We start from the raw sequence: 16932 nt of genomic DNA, 5'->3' as shown, positions 1-16932 counted from the left end.
AATTTAGGAAAAAAATAACTAAAATATATTATACAGAATCCTTCAAGACAGTCTAAAATTCTGGTAGATTGGTATAAAATTTTCCTTTCCCCTCTCCCAATCCCCACCAAACACTGTAAGTTAAAAACCTATGCCTCTTGGTTTTTACCAAATTATTGATCAGCTCTTTAACCTCTATTCAATATAAATGTAAACACAGATGATAGTATTACTTAAGAGAACAGAAGAAAGAAAACAAACTGCTTTTAATTTAGAAAGTACTGTGTGTAAGTAGTAGATAAGTCCCTATATTCACAACCATTTTGAATCACAGAATTCTGTAGGCACTTTCTCAACTTAACTATATGTCCATAGGCAAGCTAGTTATACAGCTAGATTAATCACCAGAGTGTACTCAGAACGAAATCCCCAGCTTTGTTTCTTGGTTAGCAACGTAGGGAGCTAGCAGTGTTCAGTGCGAGGTCGCAAGCATTCAAACACTTTAGCACTGCGGCTCTCTGCTGCAGAGCGTGGGGAGCTATTTTCGTGATGAGTCCTAGAACAGCTACAGCGGGCGGACATGTGAGGAAGCCCACGTGGCCCGAGGAGCTGAGAGGTTCACTAGTTATTTCAATATGCAGAGCAGCACAGCCACACCACTAAAAGACGATCATTAGCACAATTACAGGGAAATAAAACATTTTACTTTGGATGAGTTTAGAGACCTGGAGGATACAAATTATTCTCATAAATATCAGAAGAAAAATAATAGCAGAAAGTTATTTAGGCACCAGATCATAAAAAGAAAGAGCTTTTATACTGCTCAAGAATTACTAAGGAGAATGGGTTGTGTGATATTTGAAGAAATGTGGCAAAATGTTTGTAACCTTTGTTGGGGAGTGCTTTCGTGTTTCAGGGACAATTGCAGTTTGGTGATTCAAGCAATATATTGCTCAGCACGACCCCGTAAGGCTTGCCCAATGCACACACATTAACCTACTTTTGTGCAGAATTTAAAAATAAAACAAATCCAAATTCTGACTCTCCGTGTAAGCTCCGAGAAAAGCCTTTGGCACCGCAGTGAGCAACTGACGGTATCTCCCGGAAGCTCCCTTCTGAGGAGCTGTTTTCTTACCGTTGTATGTAGTGGTACAACATTTCTAGCCTTTTAAAAGATATTTTGGACTTAAAAGTTTATACATTTTTTCTGTTTTTAATTAAAGAAATCATAGAAGCAATAAATGACTACAGACTTAGAACAAGCAGTCCAGAAATGCCTGGAGAAAAGCCACACCCACCCTCACCTCCAGTTGCTTTACTCCCACCCATCAATTCCAGTTCCCTCCCAGGAGCTAACTACTAACAACAGTTTGGAGTTTCTATTTCCAAGCCATTTTATAGACATTTAAATATATACACTTTGTAACGTGTATTCACATCTGGATACACGTTGTTTTTTCTTAACTCTCAAGTGGTATCCCGAAGCACCGAAGCACCGAAGCACCGAAGCACCAGGGTTTCTGCCTGCCCGTGTTCCCACCAGCTGGCCTTGCAGACTGCTCCACCCTTTCAACCCCTGCACTGCCGCCGCTCTTCTGCTGAGGAATATTTCTGTTGTTCCCCACTTCTTAGCATCGCAAACTGCATTTACAAACCACCCCGTGTGTGTGTTTGTGTGTGTGTGCACACCTGCATGCCTGTCTTGGTGCACATGCGTAAGTATTTCCTTAGGACAAAATTCTGGAAGTAGAATTGCTAGATTTATACTCTGTCAATTTTTCAAATGAATATGTTTTTAAAGTGTCACTTTTTTTTCACTAAGTGTTCACCCCAAGTAATCTTTATGCTGCTGTTTCTTTTTAAATGTAACAAGAATCCATGTTCTTCAGAGGCAAGGTTTCTGATCTTTCGTCTAGAATAAAGGGATAACCACTCCACTTTCCCTTCACAGAATATAAATGTTAAAACTATGGAAACTATTGAACTGTTATCTTTTGATTAAATTTACTACAACTATATGTTTATATAGAATCCAACTCCTTTGTTTTCTTCAAAAGAAATTTAAATTTTCAACAGCAATTATTTTGATTTGGAAATACATACTAATAAATTCCTATAGCCTTATAAAACATGTTAAACAACTTATACAGCCAAATATTTACTAATCTCCAAAATGTCACTTAGAATATTTTATTTTTGATGCTTGAAATGACAAGGAAAAATTATACTCAGTAGCTCTCCTGAGACAATATTTTATACCTGAAAGTCTTCATCAGTTCTGAGAAGTTTTCTTATGTATTCTATTATTTGTGATTATTTTACTCATGTTTGATTTAAATAGTAAAATAAGTATGGATCCTTTTTTTTGGCAAGGTAATACATATAACTATCTGACTTTCAACATTCTCACAATCAACAATAATAAAAATAATTGCACCAATATTAACAAAACAACCATGGATTTTAAAAATATAAGAGTTAAAAATATTAGAGATGAAATGCTGAAAATTTTATACATACTGAAAGTATTCCGCTAGTGTTGAGAAGGACACAGGTGTGGCTGGCAGGAAGCAGTGCAAGTTTCTTAAGTTGCATTCGATGTCCCGCTCACCTCCGGCCCCACGAGCGACCTACCTTTCCAGTGTCGCAGTCAGTCCCGTCCATCGGGGGGTCGAGTTTGGTTCTGCATTCCTTCTCGCCTTCCACCTTGCACCACAAGCCTGTGCAAATCACATGCTGAAAACAAGGGCATCATAACTAATAAGGGGAATGTATCCCATTTTTGAGGCTAAATCAATTATGTTTGAGAAAGTCATTTCAATAGAACAGAAATTATCTGAAAAAAAAAGGTGTTAGGGACTTTTAATATTGAACTTGAAATAGTATATGGCTTATTTATAGTGCTGAGAAGATTGATACACAAAACAAGAAATCTGTTTAATACGTTCAAATATTTTAAAATTTCTTTTAGTGAAACACAGGTGACTGTGCAATGTTAAGTGGCTACAGTAGAAAAAAGTGTGGACTAAAAATCGTTACTTATTTTTGTGGATAGTGCAAAAATCATTCCACAAAGCAGGTCGGAGGAGTTGGAGTGGGTGTTCATTGTGTGGACTGAGTGTCTCCTGGCCTAGAGCCTGTCCCCACTGAGCTCTGCTTTACACCCAAAGGCCACAGCGACTCGTGTCTCATTGTACAGCCTCTGCCCACGACCCAACACAGAGCCCCTCGGTGGGTCATTTAACCTCAGAAGGGATGAGTTCTAGACCTCCAGGATACAAGGGTCTTTTTCTGAGGAAAACTTGAAAGGAATAAAAAAAAATGCTGGGATAAAGCAGCAGAGACATGGAAACAATGACAGAGGAAACCCCGAAGGAAATGGGGGAGGGAAGATGCTCAGAAACCTGAGGCCCAGGTAGAGTTGTGGCCTCCCAGGGGCACGGATATCAGCAGCCACAGCTGGCACATTCTTTAGGGCTTTCTCTTTCTCTATGATGGTTGACGTTTTTTTAGACAAAAGCATATTATTTGCAAATTTTATAGACACAGGAAACCCATGAGGAACATTTAAAGGGGATGAAAGAAATCTATAGTGAATATATTGTGTTGCAACCTGTCCAGATATTTGGGGGAGAGGGTAGAAGCGGACAGGCCCATGGAGGCAGAAGAAGTAAGTGGCCATATGGAAGGCCAGGCTGTGAAGGAGGGAGGGAGTCATGACCAGGGTTTCAAAGGCGGAAGAACCCCATGTCGAATGCCAGGAAGGACAGGGGTCTCCATATTTGGAGTGAGAAAGAAGCCAGTTAGTAGCTGACCAGCAGATTGGTAAGATAAAGCCATTATTTTAGGAGGTTTACTCGGGTGGTGGTGTTCAAAACAGACTAAAAACCACAGCAAAGTTCAAATTAACATGACTCAAATCCATAAAATACATGGGAAAAGATATATTTAAGCTAACATTTTTTTAAACTTTTAATTTATTTTTTTATTTTATTTATTGATTTTTAGAGAGGGAAGAGAGAGAGAGAAAGAGAGAGAGAGAAACATCAATGTGTGGTTGCTGGGGGCCATGGCCTGCAACCTAGGCATGTGCCCTGACTGGGAATCAAACCTGCAATGCCTGGTTCGCAGACCATGCTCAATCCACTGAGCTACGCCAGCCAGGGCTTTAAGCTAACATTTTAAACGGGTCTGTTGCAATGCTAACAATGAATTTGTCATAACTCTCAAAATATTGTTTTCCTATTCCTCCTATTTAAATATTTAGGTTTCTGAAATGTTTGTAGGCTCTTAAAAATCCAACCCTCTCTGTGAGAGTGGGATATATTTTATTTACATTGTATTACCTATTATGACCTATTTCTGCTTCAAAATATTTCATACAAGTGTATCTTATTATATTTAGGGTATGAGCTTATTTTGTAACTTTTGTTTGCATATATCATTTATGAAGACATCATCCAAGAACTTATTTTTTAAAAAATCCCTGAATCCAATTGCTCCTATACAATATTTTAGACTCTTAAAAACAGAGAGGTTAACTGTTTAATTTACTTTTGAGGACATATTTCTATTTGAATTAACAGATCTCTAACCTGAGAATTTTAATTCCTGAAAGTATTTATTTATTTACTTATTTTTCCTGCTAAGATCGTTCTGGTAAAGATGTTTTATCATCATGGGGTCAAATGCCGAGTTTTCTGCCAAGGAAGAACGTTGCTTAACTTATGCTCAATGAAGGTTGCTTGTGTGAAAACGTGGATTATTTTCATCAAGTTCATTAGTCGATCGATGCACAGTGAAGTAAAAACCCAGCCTTTGGCGCCGCAATGGGCCAAAGCATTGGGACCCCACTTGCCTGGCGTGCACTGTTGGTGGTCCGCACTCGGCCCCCCACCATTGTCTGCTGTTCAAACAGCAGGTGCTTTCACTGACTTCCAGGCCAGGCGCCGAGAGCATAAAAGCTCTCTTGGCCGCGGTTCAAGGTAAGCACAGTCCTGCAGGATAAGCCCCGAGAGGTGGTCTCTTCCCCCTTTCCTCCTGCAGGTCTAGGGGTCTGTGGTGAGTAAGCAGCAGCCGCACTCTTAAAAATAACTCAGATCCAGAAGTTCAAACCAGACTGTCTACAAGAAAGCACGAAAACGCTGAAGAAATGGTTTGGGCCGTGTTTACCTTCTGTGGAACCTCGTGGGCGTGCGCTGCTAGAGCTGTGTGATTCCAAGCCCTTTCTTAAGAGAATGAGGAGCAGGGTTGGGTATTTTGTTAGAACCAAACACTCCATATGTTACAGGAGTCAGAGCTGAATTTTTTCAACTTAATTGCTGAAACCATTTAATATGTCAATTAAGAAAAGAACTTTCAAACTTAAAATGCCTTGTGTTCCTAGGAATCCAGAACAGAAATGCACAACTCAGCATTTCCAAGCAAATGAATAAAAGTAGTACAATGTCCTTTTTTTCTTTTTCTGTAATAAGAGAAGATCATTAAACACATAATATGGAATTAGATGTTTATGTCAAGTAGGCTTTTAAATGTTTACATGAAAATACTATATTTTAAAAAATCAAATAATTTAAATGGAGGATTTAAGTTCTTGGATAAATACCACAAAATTTATCTTCAAAGAAATCTGTACCCATGTATTTCTTTACAGCAAATAGTTCCATTAAGATGCTCTGAAATTTATGGTAACATAAAAAACTTAAGTGCATGTATGTGGAGGTAACAATTAAATCTTGAATGTGTAACTCTTTGTTCTATATATTTTCCTCCAAAACACAATTTCAATAACTTAAACATTTGATTGCAAATATAATTCAGTATGGGATGATATTTTCAAAACCAGTCTTTTCCATCACAAAATGGCTTAGTATCATTAGGAATGGAAAAGAGGAAGGGAGAGAGGTATTTTAAAAATAGGAAAAAAAGAATAAAAAGAAACAACAGAAAGCTGAAATCTAGTTCCCTGTGAATGCTAATAAAATTGAGAATTAGTAAGAAAAAAGAGAAGGCAAAATAAACACTATTGGAAATAAAACATGAAGGCATAATTACAGGTAATGTAAAGTTTAAGCAGAAATAGGAAGGTTATAAATTTAATGACAATAAACTTGACAACTTATATAGAATGGAATGATGTTTTTAAAAACTTACTAAAACTTTCTAACATAGTTCCAAGAAGCAATAGAGAAGCTGAACTGTTTTGTAACCACAGGATAGTTAAAACTAATTGTTAAAAATCTTCCTGGACCTGGTCCAAAAACTAACTATCTTTCAAGAAATTTATTCTCAATTTTCATAAACTCTCTAGAGAACAGAAAAGAGGAACACTTCTAAACACACTTTATGATACTCAGACCAGGCAGGGACTGTAAAAGAAAGTAAAAATAGTTATCTACTTCAGTCCTCACTTAGATTTAAATATGCTAAACAAAGTGGTAGCTAGGCAGTGGGTCTCATGAATATACTAAACAAGTTTTAACAGACTGAATCCAGCAATAAGTTGGCTTTTTCCTTGAATACTGTGATATTAGAGATTTGATTAATGTGATCAAGCACATCACTAACTTCAAAATCTATAATTCTTATATCTCTGGGTACAAAACATGTGATGCAATTCAACAGCCACTAAAACATTCATTAAAAAAGAAAAATCTCAGCAAACTAGACACTGAAGGAAATGTTTTTGTAATTAATGGACATTTATAAAAACCTACAGCAAACATCATGAAAAACAGTGAAATGTTGAAAGTTTTCTTTTAAGATTAGGAAAATGACAAAGATGGTGTCTTGGCATTCAACATAAGGAAGTGAATACATAGCATTCAAAATGTCAAGAGAAAAAATAAGTGTCATTATAAACTCCTAAACTTAGCTAAAATTTTATTCAAGCTGAAGTTTAAATAGAGACTCATGGAAACAAAACCTGAGGGCCTGTCCCCAACAGATCCATCCAAAAGGGCTTAAAAATGATGTACTGTGAGAAGAGATACGATCCGAGAGGAAAGGACCGCAAAGCAATGGAGACCAAAGAGCCTGATATCAATGAGGATGCATCTAATTAAACACTGACTACATAAAGCAACAATAATTGGATTTTAGTCATTCTTATAACCCTTCTTTTTAATATGATGAAAACAGAAATCCATTTACATCTCATTTACATCTCCAAACTTTACCCCATGGAGAAGGTTTGGCTACTAAGAGATAAATAAGTCTATGTCTTCCCCTTTACCTCACAACTCCACATACTTTGAGATGGCTAGTGGCAGAAGTTAGTAGACATGGGAAGAAGTGTAGTCTACGCCTAGCAAACAAAGGAGCTAACAAGCTGCGAGGGACTCCTCAGTAGAACACATCAGAAAGTGCTAAAGGAAGTTGAGGAGTAAGGGGAAATTTAGAGGGAGGAGAACTGTCACTACTTAGTTAAGGAAGCCCCAAGGAAAGGAAAAGAATGAAAACTGGGAAGAAACCATTTAAATTATTTGAAAGAAAAATGACCCAAAATTCCTTAGTATAAAGCATATAAGATAAAAAGATTCTGCCCTGGCCAAGTGGCTTAGTTGGTTGGAGCATCGTCCTGTACAACAAAAGTGTGCAGGTTCAATTCCTGGTCGGGGCACATATCTAGGCCGTGGGTTCGATTCTTGGTCAGGGTGTGTGTGAGAGGGAACTGACTGATGTTTCTCTCTCACATCAGTGTTCTCTCCCCTCCCCTCCCCTGCCTCAGTCCTCCTCTTCTCTCCTCCCCTCTCCTCTCTTCTCTTCTCTCTCCCCTAAATCAATAAACATATCCTCAGGTGAGAATTACAGATAAAAGTTTTCCCTTCCAGAACGAGGGAGTAAATTCCCAGAGGACCAACCCTTCTGTATGTAACAACCATAAACTGAGGGCAGGGTACAGAAAGTGACTTCCTGGTGGTTCTGGAGAGTGAAAAATGGTAGACAAGGTTTTTAAAAAATATTTATTTATTTTTAGAGAGAGGGGAAGGGAGGGAGAAAGACAGTGAGAGAAACATCAGTGTGCGGTTGCCTCTCACACACCCCCCACTGGGGACCTGGCCTGAAACCCAGGTATGTTCCCTGACTGGGAATCAAACCTGAGACCCTTTAGTTCACAGGCCTGTGCTCAATCCACTGAACCATACCAGCCAAAGCAGTAGGCAAGTTTTTTAGGGAGCTGAAAGATTGGCACAAGCTGAGCTCACCATTTTTGCAGCTTTGACCTAACAGTGGCTGGTCATGGCACGACTTTGGAAGGCTAAAACAGCAGTGAAGACAGAAACTGGAATGTTCAAAGCTGACAAAAACTGAAAGGACAGTCCCCCCCCAAAAGAGTTAAAGAAGCCTCAGGCTTTAGCTGGCACCCAACCCATACAGGCATCAGATACACTGCAAATAGCTGAGATTAGGGAAGAGTTAACTCATCCAAGACACAAGCAGTTTTACACTGCAGGCAAGACAAAGGTTCCAGTAGAGTTTAGCAAACTTAGTTGGCTCTGAAAACAGAAAACCAAAAAACCCACCCCCACTCTTTGGAGGAAGAAAAGAGCATCCAGAGTATTTGCAGCAGAGATCAGCAAGTTTTCTGTACAGTGCCACAGAGCATGTATTTGAGGCTTATGGGCCACATGGACTCTGTTGCAACTGCTCAGCACTGTCATTGTCACCTGAAGGCAGACAAAGAGAACATGTGGACAAATGAGGGTGACATTTTCCAGTAAAACTTCTTACATAAACAGGCAGCTGGTTCCTAGGCCACAGTTTATAAGAAAATAATCATTTAATATATAATGTGCTGATGTATTAATATTGCAGAACCAATCTACACAAATAATCACACACTAATGTTCAAAGTAATCTCACTCATAACCGCTGAATCCCAGATGTCTACTTAGACGTGAATTGATAAACAAAATAGTTTATCTGCCAGGCGAATACTATTGAGTAAGAAAGAACAACCAATTACTGACATACAGAAAACATATAAAGAATATATGAATTTTGAATGCAGAGGAAATTTTGTTTCTCCAACCAAAAGTAGAAAAGTAAAAAATAGAGCATATAAATGAAACACAAACATAAAATAGGTTGACAATAAAAATCCTAAAAAACACTAATTTCAATAAATGTAAAAATGTTAAATTTGCTGATGAAAATAGTAAGAACCATAATTTTGTTTAAACAGAAAAATACAAAATCTAGCAATAGCTTTTTGCTAGTAGACATATATGTATTTATCTATATCAATATCTATATTTATATTAATACCTAGAAACTTTGAAAACACAAGTATGGAAAATATTAACTAGGAGAGTGTTTTTAATTCCAGACAAAATGTTTTAAGGCACAAATCATTAAAAAATGGAAAAGGAAAAACAGGTCAATCAAGCAAAAGAAAAAAACCTAAATGCACATATACCTTGAAATGTAATTCAACATATATGATAAAACTGACAATTACAGGAAGAGATTAAGAAATCAGTAGAGTTGGGATACTTCTGGGCAAGATGGTAGTGTAGTCAATGTGGCACTTGCCTCCTCTCACAACCACATCAAAATTACAACTAAACTATAGGACAACCGTTAGTTAGAACCACTTGAAATCTGGCTGGATAGAAGTCCTACAACTAGGGAATTAAAGGAAAAGCCACACTGAGACTGGTAGGAGGGGTGGTGATGCAGAACAGGCTGGCCCCACACATACATGGGGCAGATAAAAATTGGGAGGGATATGTAGGCTGCAGAAGTCCCCCCTGAGAAGTAAGGGGTCCCATTTTAGGGTTCTAGTGCCAAGAAGAGAAGTCAGCACAACTTCTGGCTGTAGAAACCAACAGAGAATGAGACAGAGGGAGGCTGAGGGCTACTGGAACCCCAGAAAGTTCCTCTTAAAGGGCCCACACATGGACTTACTCCAACTCACTGCCTCTAAGCTCCAACAGTGGGACAGCAGCTTAAAAGGCACCAAGGACATACTGGGAGGAACTGAATTGTCCAGCATCACGACAAGAGCTGGGGCGTCAGCTTTCTTCCAGACAGAAGTGTTGGAAGAAACAGAGGCTGCTGTTTCTCTGATGAGCCCTTCTCACAGAGCCAGCAGGCAGGGAGGTGCTTTATCTGAGACTCCATCAAGCTGGCTCACAGTGTTTGCCTACCCTGGTGATTCATCTGAGGCTCTGCTGCACCCACCTTTCAGCCCCACTCAATTTGTCTCCAGTGGATTTTCCATAAGAATGACCTGTCTAGGTTCATTTTTTAGGTTTTCATAAAAGCATCTCTCAAACAAGCAGCAGTTGGCTTCAGAGTGCTCTGTACTCTCATTAAGTGGTCTCAGGCTCGGCACTAGCAGCAGCCTGCCTGGGTTTGCAGCTTGGCCTCACCTGGGCACCTCCAAGCTCAGCACAAGTAGCAGCCATCTAGATCACTTTGTAGGTCATGCTGGGTGACCCAGGCAGAACAGGTGGCTGCCGACCTTGGCCTGCTCCTGCCAGGAAACCCCAGAGCCAGTGCACCCAATGGACAGCTTCAGACCATGTCAAAGCACCACCCAACCTCCTCCACGAGTGACACATTCAAGGGGTAAACTTAGTGGGTACCAGAGCTCCAATGAAGTAAGTCCAGCTCTGTAGGGTGGGTCCTTGTCCAGCTGATCCACTACAATGGTCAGAGGTCTATGGTCAGTGGTCACAATCAGTCCTTGCAGCTGACTGCTCTGTGTCAGCAGCAATCAAGCCCCAACTATATGAGGAGGGTGTATACAGCTCACATGATAGGTGCAACTTAAGTACCCAACTTGGGTGAAGGGGTACCATTGGGCCCTACAGGACACCTCCTACATTAGGCCACCCTATCAAGCCTGGGAGATGTAGCAGCTCTACTAATATGTCAAAACAAATTCAGGGAGGCTGCCAAAATGAGGAGACAAAGAAACACGTCCAAATGAAGGAATAGAACAAAACTCTAGAAAGAGAACTATACAAAATGGAGACTAACAATCTACCAGATGCGGAATTCAAAACACTGGTTATAAGGATGCTCAATGAAATTAGTGATAACCTCAACAGCATAAAAAAGGACCAGTCAGAAATGAAGGATACAGTGACTGAAATGAAGAATAATTTACAGGGGATCAGAAGTAGAGTAGATGAAGTAGAGAATCAAATCAGCAATTTGGAATATAAGGAAGGAAAAAACACCCAATCAGAACAGCAAAAAAGAAAACAGAATCCAAAAAAAATGAGGATCGTATAAGGAGTCTCTGGGACAACTTCAAGCACACCAACATCTGCATCATGGGGGTGCTGGAAGGAGAAGAGAGAGAGCAAGAAATTGTACACTTATTTGAAAAAAACAAGGACAGAAAACTTCTTTAACTTGGAGAAGGAAATAGACATAAAAGTCCAGGAAGCACAGAGAGTCCCAAATAAGATGATCTCAAAGAGGCCCACACCAAGATACATCATCATTAAAATGCAAAAGGTTAAAGACAAAGAGGGAAATTTAAAAGCAACAAGAGAAAAGCAGTTAGTTACCTACAAGGGAGCTTCCATAAACTGTCAGTTGATTTCTCAACAGAAACTTCACAGGCTAGAGAGGGACTAGCAAGAAATAATCAAGGTGATAAAAAGCAAGGACCTACAACCAAGATTACTCTACCCAGCAAAGCTATCATTTAGAATTAAAGAAGGGATAAAGAGCTTTCCAGACAAGAAAAAGCTGAAGTTCATCATCACAAAACCAGTATTACAAGAAATGTTAAAAGGTCTTCTTTAAGAAGGGGAAGAAAAAATTTTAGAAATATGAACAATTAAATGTCAATAAATACATATCAACAATTGAATCTACAAAAAAACCCCACAAACAAATAAACAAGTAGAACAGAAACAGGCTTGTAGAGACAAATAACACTTGACAGTTGCCAGATACGAGAGAGAGAGAGATTGGGAAGATGTACAAATTAGTTGTTACAGAATAGTCATGGGGATCTAAAGCACAGCACAGGTAATAAAGACAATAATATTCTCATGAGTATGTATGGTGTCAAGTGGGTGTGAGATCTATCAAGATAATCACTTAGTAAGTTATATAATGTCCAATCACTGGGCTGTACACCTGAAACTAATATAATAATGTGTGTCAACTGTAACTGAAAAATAAAAATAATTTAAAAATGAAATGTAACAAAAATAAAAATAGAGTTGGTATTTTAACACATCTGTCAGTTACTGATAGATCAATCAAACCAAAATAAGCAAAAAGTTGATATTTTGAATAACAATATTAATATGCTTTGTCTAAGATCTCATGACAGATAATGAACTTTAAAGGACACACACACATTCTTTCAAGTACACAAAGAACAATTACTAAAATCTATCATGTGTTACGTTAAACATGAAACTTCAACAAATTTTAAAAAATTGGCATCATATTGGTGACTCAATCTTATTGCAATGAAATTAAAATAGGTATAGATAATAAAAAGTTATCTTTTAAAAATCCAGAATGTCTCTAGTGCTAAAAAATATTTAAGTGGAAAGAAAATGAATGCACCATATGAAAATTTAATTCCAGAGGAGGGAAAAATTTGAATAAGATGGGGAACAAAACAAAAACAGAACAACCTTAATAAGAAAATTTGATGGATTTACCACCTCAAATTAAAAGACAAAGAACACTGTGTACAAAGTTAACATGCGAATAACACACCCCGACTATAGAAAGACCTGCAAATTCTAGGAATTCGCACCTAGAATATAGAAAGAACTGCAAACCAGCAAGAAAAACAGAAAATCAAAAAATGGGCAAAAATGAACACAGGCCATTTACAAAGATAGAGAGAGACATTTCAAATAAAAGCCCGTGTCAATAAGCAGTCATGGGAAAATTAGTTCTGAGGAAAGAAGTTAAACAGCTAGATTACCCAGTCAAACAAACTGTCATCAAACCCATGAGTTCACCAACTAGCATTGAGACTCAAAGGCTAAGACGAAGCTTTGATTAGATAGCCAAACAGGCAGAATCAATTCCTGGCAGTTTTTACCCACCATAATTTCATAGATCATATAGGAAAGAAGGAAGGACTTCATACGTTTACAACTTCACCAATCTCAAGAACAGATTTATTAATGATGCTGTTTTGGTTGCCTAAGAACTGCTACTCATCAGTGCAATTTCATGTTCAACCTTCTAAAGTCCAAATTCCTGCTGCCTCTGAAATGCCACAATGCCAGATCACCACAACTCAGTCTTCCAGAAGTCTTCATGGCATACCTTAATTCACTGCCAGCCTGTTCGATGAGAGGTTGTAGAGGTCCTGCATATTTTGATGTAACAAGTTGATACAAGAGAAATGTAAGACTGGAACCTTCTATGTAACTTTTTACAGTCACCATATGGTTCAAGAACACTAGGAAGTTTTCTACACACTGTGATATATATACAAGTCACAAAGTATCTAGTCCGACAGCAAAGGCAGAGCCTTACGTCTCCAGGAGGTCTTCCGTATTTTAACACATGTCCTCATTACTCAAAAAAATGTAACTCTTGTATGGCGACTTCCTAGCAATCCCAGGGAAGCACCCATACTTCTGTGTTCTCAGCTAGGCTGTTACAGGCAGTTCTTGCAATAAATAACCTGGTGCAGTCAGAGCTGGATCAGCCACAAAGCGCCAGATGGCCTAGAGGCACCGGGACTCAGAAATGAGGACATCCAAGAAGTTCCCATGTTAATGCAGAAGAGTGAGCTATTATGGCTGGAGTCAAGGTGTTTCACAAGCATCTTTACACCTACATCTTAGGGTAAAGTTACCCTTAGATCAGCATGTAAAGAATGATGGAGTCACTAGTGCTTGTACATAAATGTTTACAAGTGTGGAAGAGCAGCATCTAACACAAATACTACAGACCATTGTCTCTAGCATTCTACCCAAGACGCACATTGTTGAAAAGTTGCTAAGAATCCGCATTCCATGCAGCTTGGAAGTTATTTGTAACTGATGGGAGAGGGAAGGGTGATAAGGATGACTGACTGACTCATGTATAAGCCGTGAAACATAAGTTATCTGCCCTTATGCTTGGTGTTTGCACAGTCATAAATTAATGTCTTATTGAGTTATGAATTACTGCATTCAATTAATAAATTAATTTGGTTAAATTAATATTTTAGAAGGTTATCTGCATGTTATTTTGACATGTCATGTAAAGGCACACCTTGAAACATTGCAGATTCAGCTCCAGACCGCTGCAGTAAAGCAAGTATCACCATACAGCGGGTCCACTTAGTGTGTAAATGGCATGCTGTCTGAACCATGATGTATTGTAAATGCCCTAATTAAGAATGCTTCAGTACAAAAAAATGCTAAACGCCTTCTGAGCCTATTGGAAAAGTGGCACTGATGGACTTGTGCTACACAGGACTGCCACAAGCCCGCGGAGCACGCTGAAGGGAGCACAGTGGAGCAGGACATGCCCGTGCCTGAGAATCAACGACTGAGGTGAGTGAAAATGTTGGCTCCCTCTTCCATCATTCAGCCCATTCGTTTATTCACGTAACAAACATTTGTTGAGCACTCTTTCAGGGGCTAGGGGCACGGTGGTAAAAAGGATGGACACCTCCTTCTAGGAGATTTGTTTTGTGTAAAGTCTACATGGCAGATTGGTAGATGTGATAATTCCATGTCCATCCTTTTGAGAGTAAAAAATAATAAATGTATGTGCCTTAACAAGCAGAGCTATCCAATCATCTACACTTACCAACTATTTCCCCTGATGTTTTGAAGTTATGCCTCCTGAAGATGTCTATCTTGGACCTACTTACATCTACTTAGATGTCTAATAGGCATCTTAAAACTAAAACATGGCCAAAACTCCATTCCAGGGTATTTTGCTTTCTAGTTCTTCTTGCTACATTACTCCCAAGATAAATGCATGGCTTGCTATCACACTTCTTTAAATCTCTAAACAAACATCACCTCCTACAGGAAGCCTTTCAGATCAGCCTATTTATATAGCACCATTCCTACCCTCCTGCCCAGATTGTATTCCCTATCCTCTTACCTGAGTTTCTACTTCTCCAAGACACTTATCACCAACTGACTTATTACATGTATCTGCTTACTGTCTGTCTCCCCAGCTAGAATACAGGATCCGTGAAGGCGGTCTTTGTTTCCTTCTGTCTCAGGGCATAGAGCAGTGTCTGGAAAGAGGTTGGAACTCAATCAACATTTGTCAAGTCAGAGACCGGATCTGTAAGTCACCTCTTCAAGGGCTCTATCCTTCTATCTCTCCGTCCACCTAGTTCCTGTGCCGCACACCACAGTAATTTGGGATCAGAATGGCGATTTTCGAGAGTAGTACAGAATAAGATTTTGGAATCACGGAAGTCCAACCTCGCAGTTCTAAGAGACTAGACAAGCTAATGCAGTCCCACTTCCCATTTTCTAGAGAGTGTGGCTTAGAGGGAAAAAGTGCGTTGACTGAGGCGAACACCTAAGAAGAGGCAGAAGCTCTGTGAGAGCCCAGGCCTCGAGCCTCTTCAGCCAGACACCTCCAACTGACCCTGAGGCTTTGCTTTTCCTTGGCTGCCCACAGCAGCCTAATCCTTCCTGGCATCATTTTTAAAAATGCCTCTGATAAAGATTACACACAGATAGAACTAGGAAAGAAGGACTGATTTTATAAATAAACCATTCGCATAGATATAATTTGATGGGGGGAAAAAGGAAAACATTTCTGGACACCTAACCTAAAACTTAATTTTATTTGCAAAATACTTAGTTTAAAACAAGGCATCATTTTAGAATACGGAAAAACTTAAATTTAAAATAGCATAAAAACAGTTATATTTTCAGAAATGAAAAAAAATCTGTGGTGGTAGGTCCACGAGAAATAATTATATAAATAAAGCAAAAAGCCTAGGAAAATAAATCAATTAAGGTATAATTTCATCCTGATGGTATAGATGCTATCACAGGTAAAATGAATTTAGTGTAAACACAGGAAATGATGTAAGGGTTTTCTATCAAAAGACAACACGGAAAGGAGGTTAAGTACCATGAGAGGCAGTAGACACAGTGCTTGCAACGTACTCTGCTGTTCAGACTTGCATCTAACATCCCTCTTAACAGGGAAAAGAACTTAACGTGTCATTGAACTTCTACAGGCCTCAACTTGTTGTCTGCAAAATAGAATTGAATAACTGTGGCCTATAATTGTTGTAAGAATCAAAATAGACCATAAATACAAATGATTTATACACTGTGGCATAGAATTCAAAATATTGTAGAATGGCACTAGTAAAGTTTTACTAACCCTAGTATATCATGAAAAATAATTTCTAAAAACTTTTTTAAATGTTTAACAAAAAATAATCTAAAATGCATCAAAATCATTTTTGTTGTTGGCCATTTGCTGAGATTTCCTAACCCTGGGAGTACTGGATGAATGTGGATGTTCCCTTAGCCCTAGCAACTCCGCACACTGCACGAACCGAAGCGGTCTGCTGCGCAGTCCGGCGGGAACCACACACTCTTTGTCCAAAACAATGAGAATGTCGGCATGTGGACGTGTCTACTGCCAATGCCAACCCTGTGCACCTCAAGACACTTTTTTTACCATGAAGATTTATGAAAGAACATGGCATCCACTTCCTGATTACCTCAAGGCCCCGAGTGGAGAGCAGGGTGAACAAGCAGACTGGTAGAAGGGGACAGAGAGGTCTCAGAGACGGATCACACAGATCGCACCTGGCTGCTGCTGCACGGGTCCAGGACTACGCCATGTGGGAACCCACGGGTGCCAGGTTGCGGTCGCTCACCTGCACCAGTTTTTCTTGAGCGCCACCCTTGCCAAATGGGCATTACATCCTACATGTGCTTTCATGCATGACACTTCAATGTTCTCTGAGGGCCTACCCTGGGCTAGCCTCAGGGCCAGAGACTGAGAAAGCTAACA

The 16932-nt window shown here is 39.2% G+C and overlaps 1 protein-coding gene across 1 annotated transcript in view; it reads right to left on the bottom strand.

Moving 5' to 3' along the window:
* Positions 1 to 16932, bottom strand: part of ADAMTS19 (ADAM metallopeptidase with thrombospondin type 1 motif 19) — a 241616-nt gene that overhangs the window by 80660 nt on the left and 144024 nt on the right. The window contains exon 11 of the mRNA XM_045827263.1: positions 2614 to 2715. Coding sequence (XP_045683219.1) covers positions 2614 to 2715 — 102 coding nt within the window. The remainder of the gene's footprint in view (positions 1 to 2613; positions 2716 to 16932) is intronic.

This window comes from Phyllostomus hastatus, unplaced genomic scaffold (genome assembly GCF_019186645.2).
Source record: "Phyllostomus hastatus isolate PE091 unplaced genomic scaffold, TTU_PhHast_1.1 phas_contig_150, whole genome shotgun sequence".
Classification (NCBI taxonomy): domain Eukaryota; kingdom Metazoa; phylum Chordata; class Mammalia; order Chiroptera; family Phyllostomidae; genus Phyllostomus; species Phyllostomus hastatus.
This window is presented reverse-complemented; position numbering and strand designations above follow the sequence as displayed.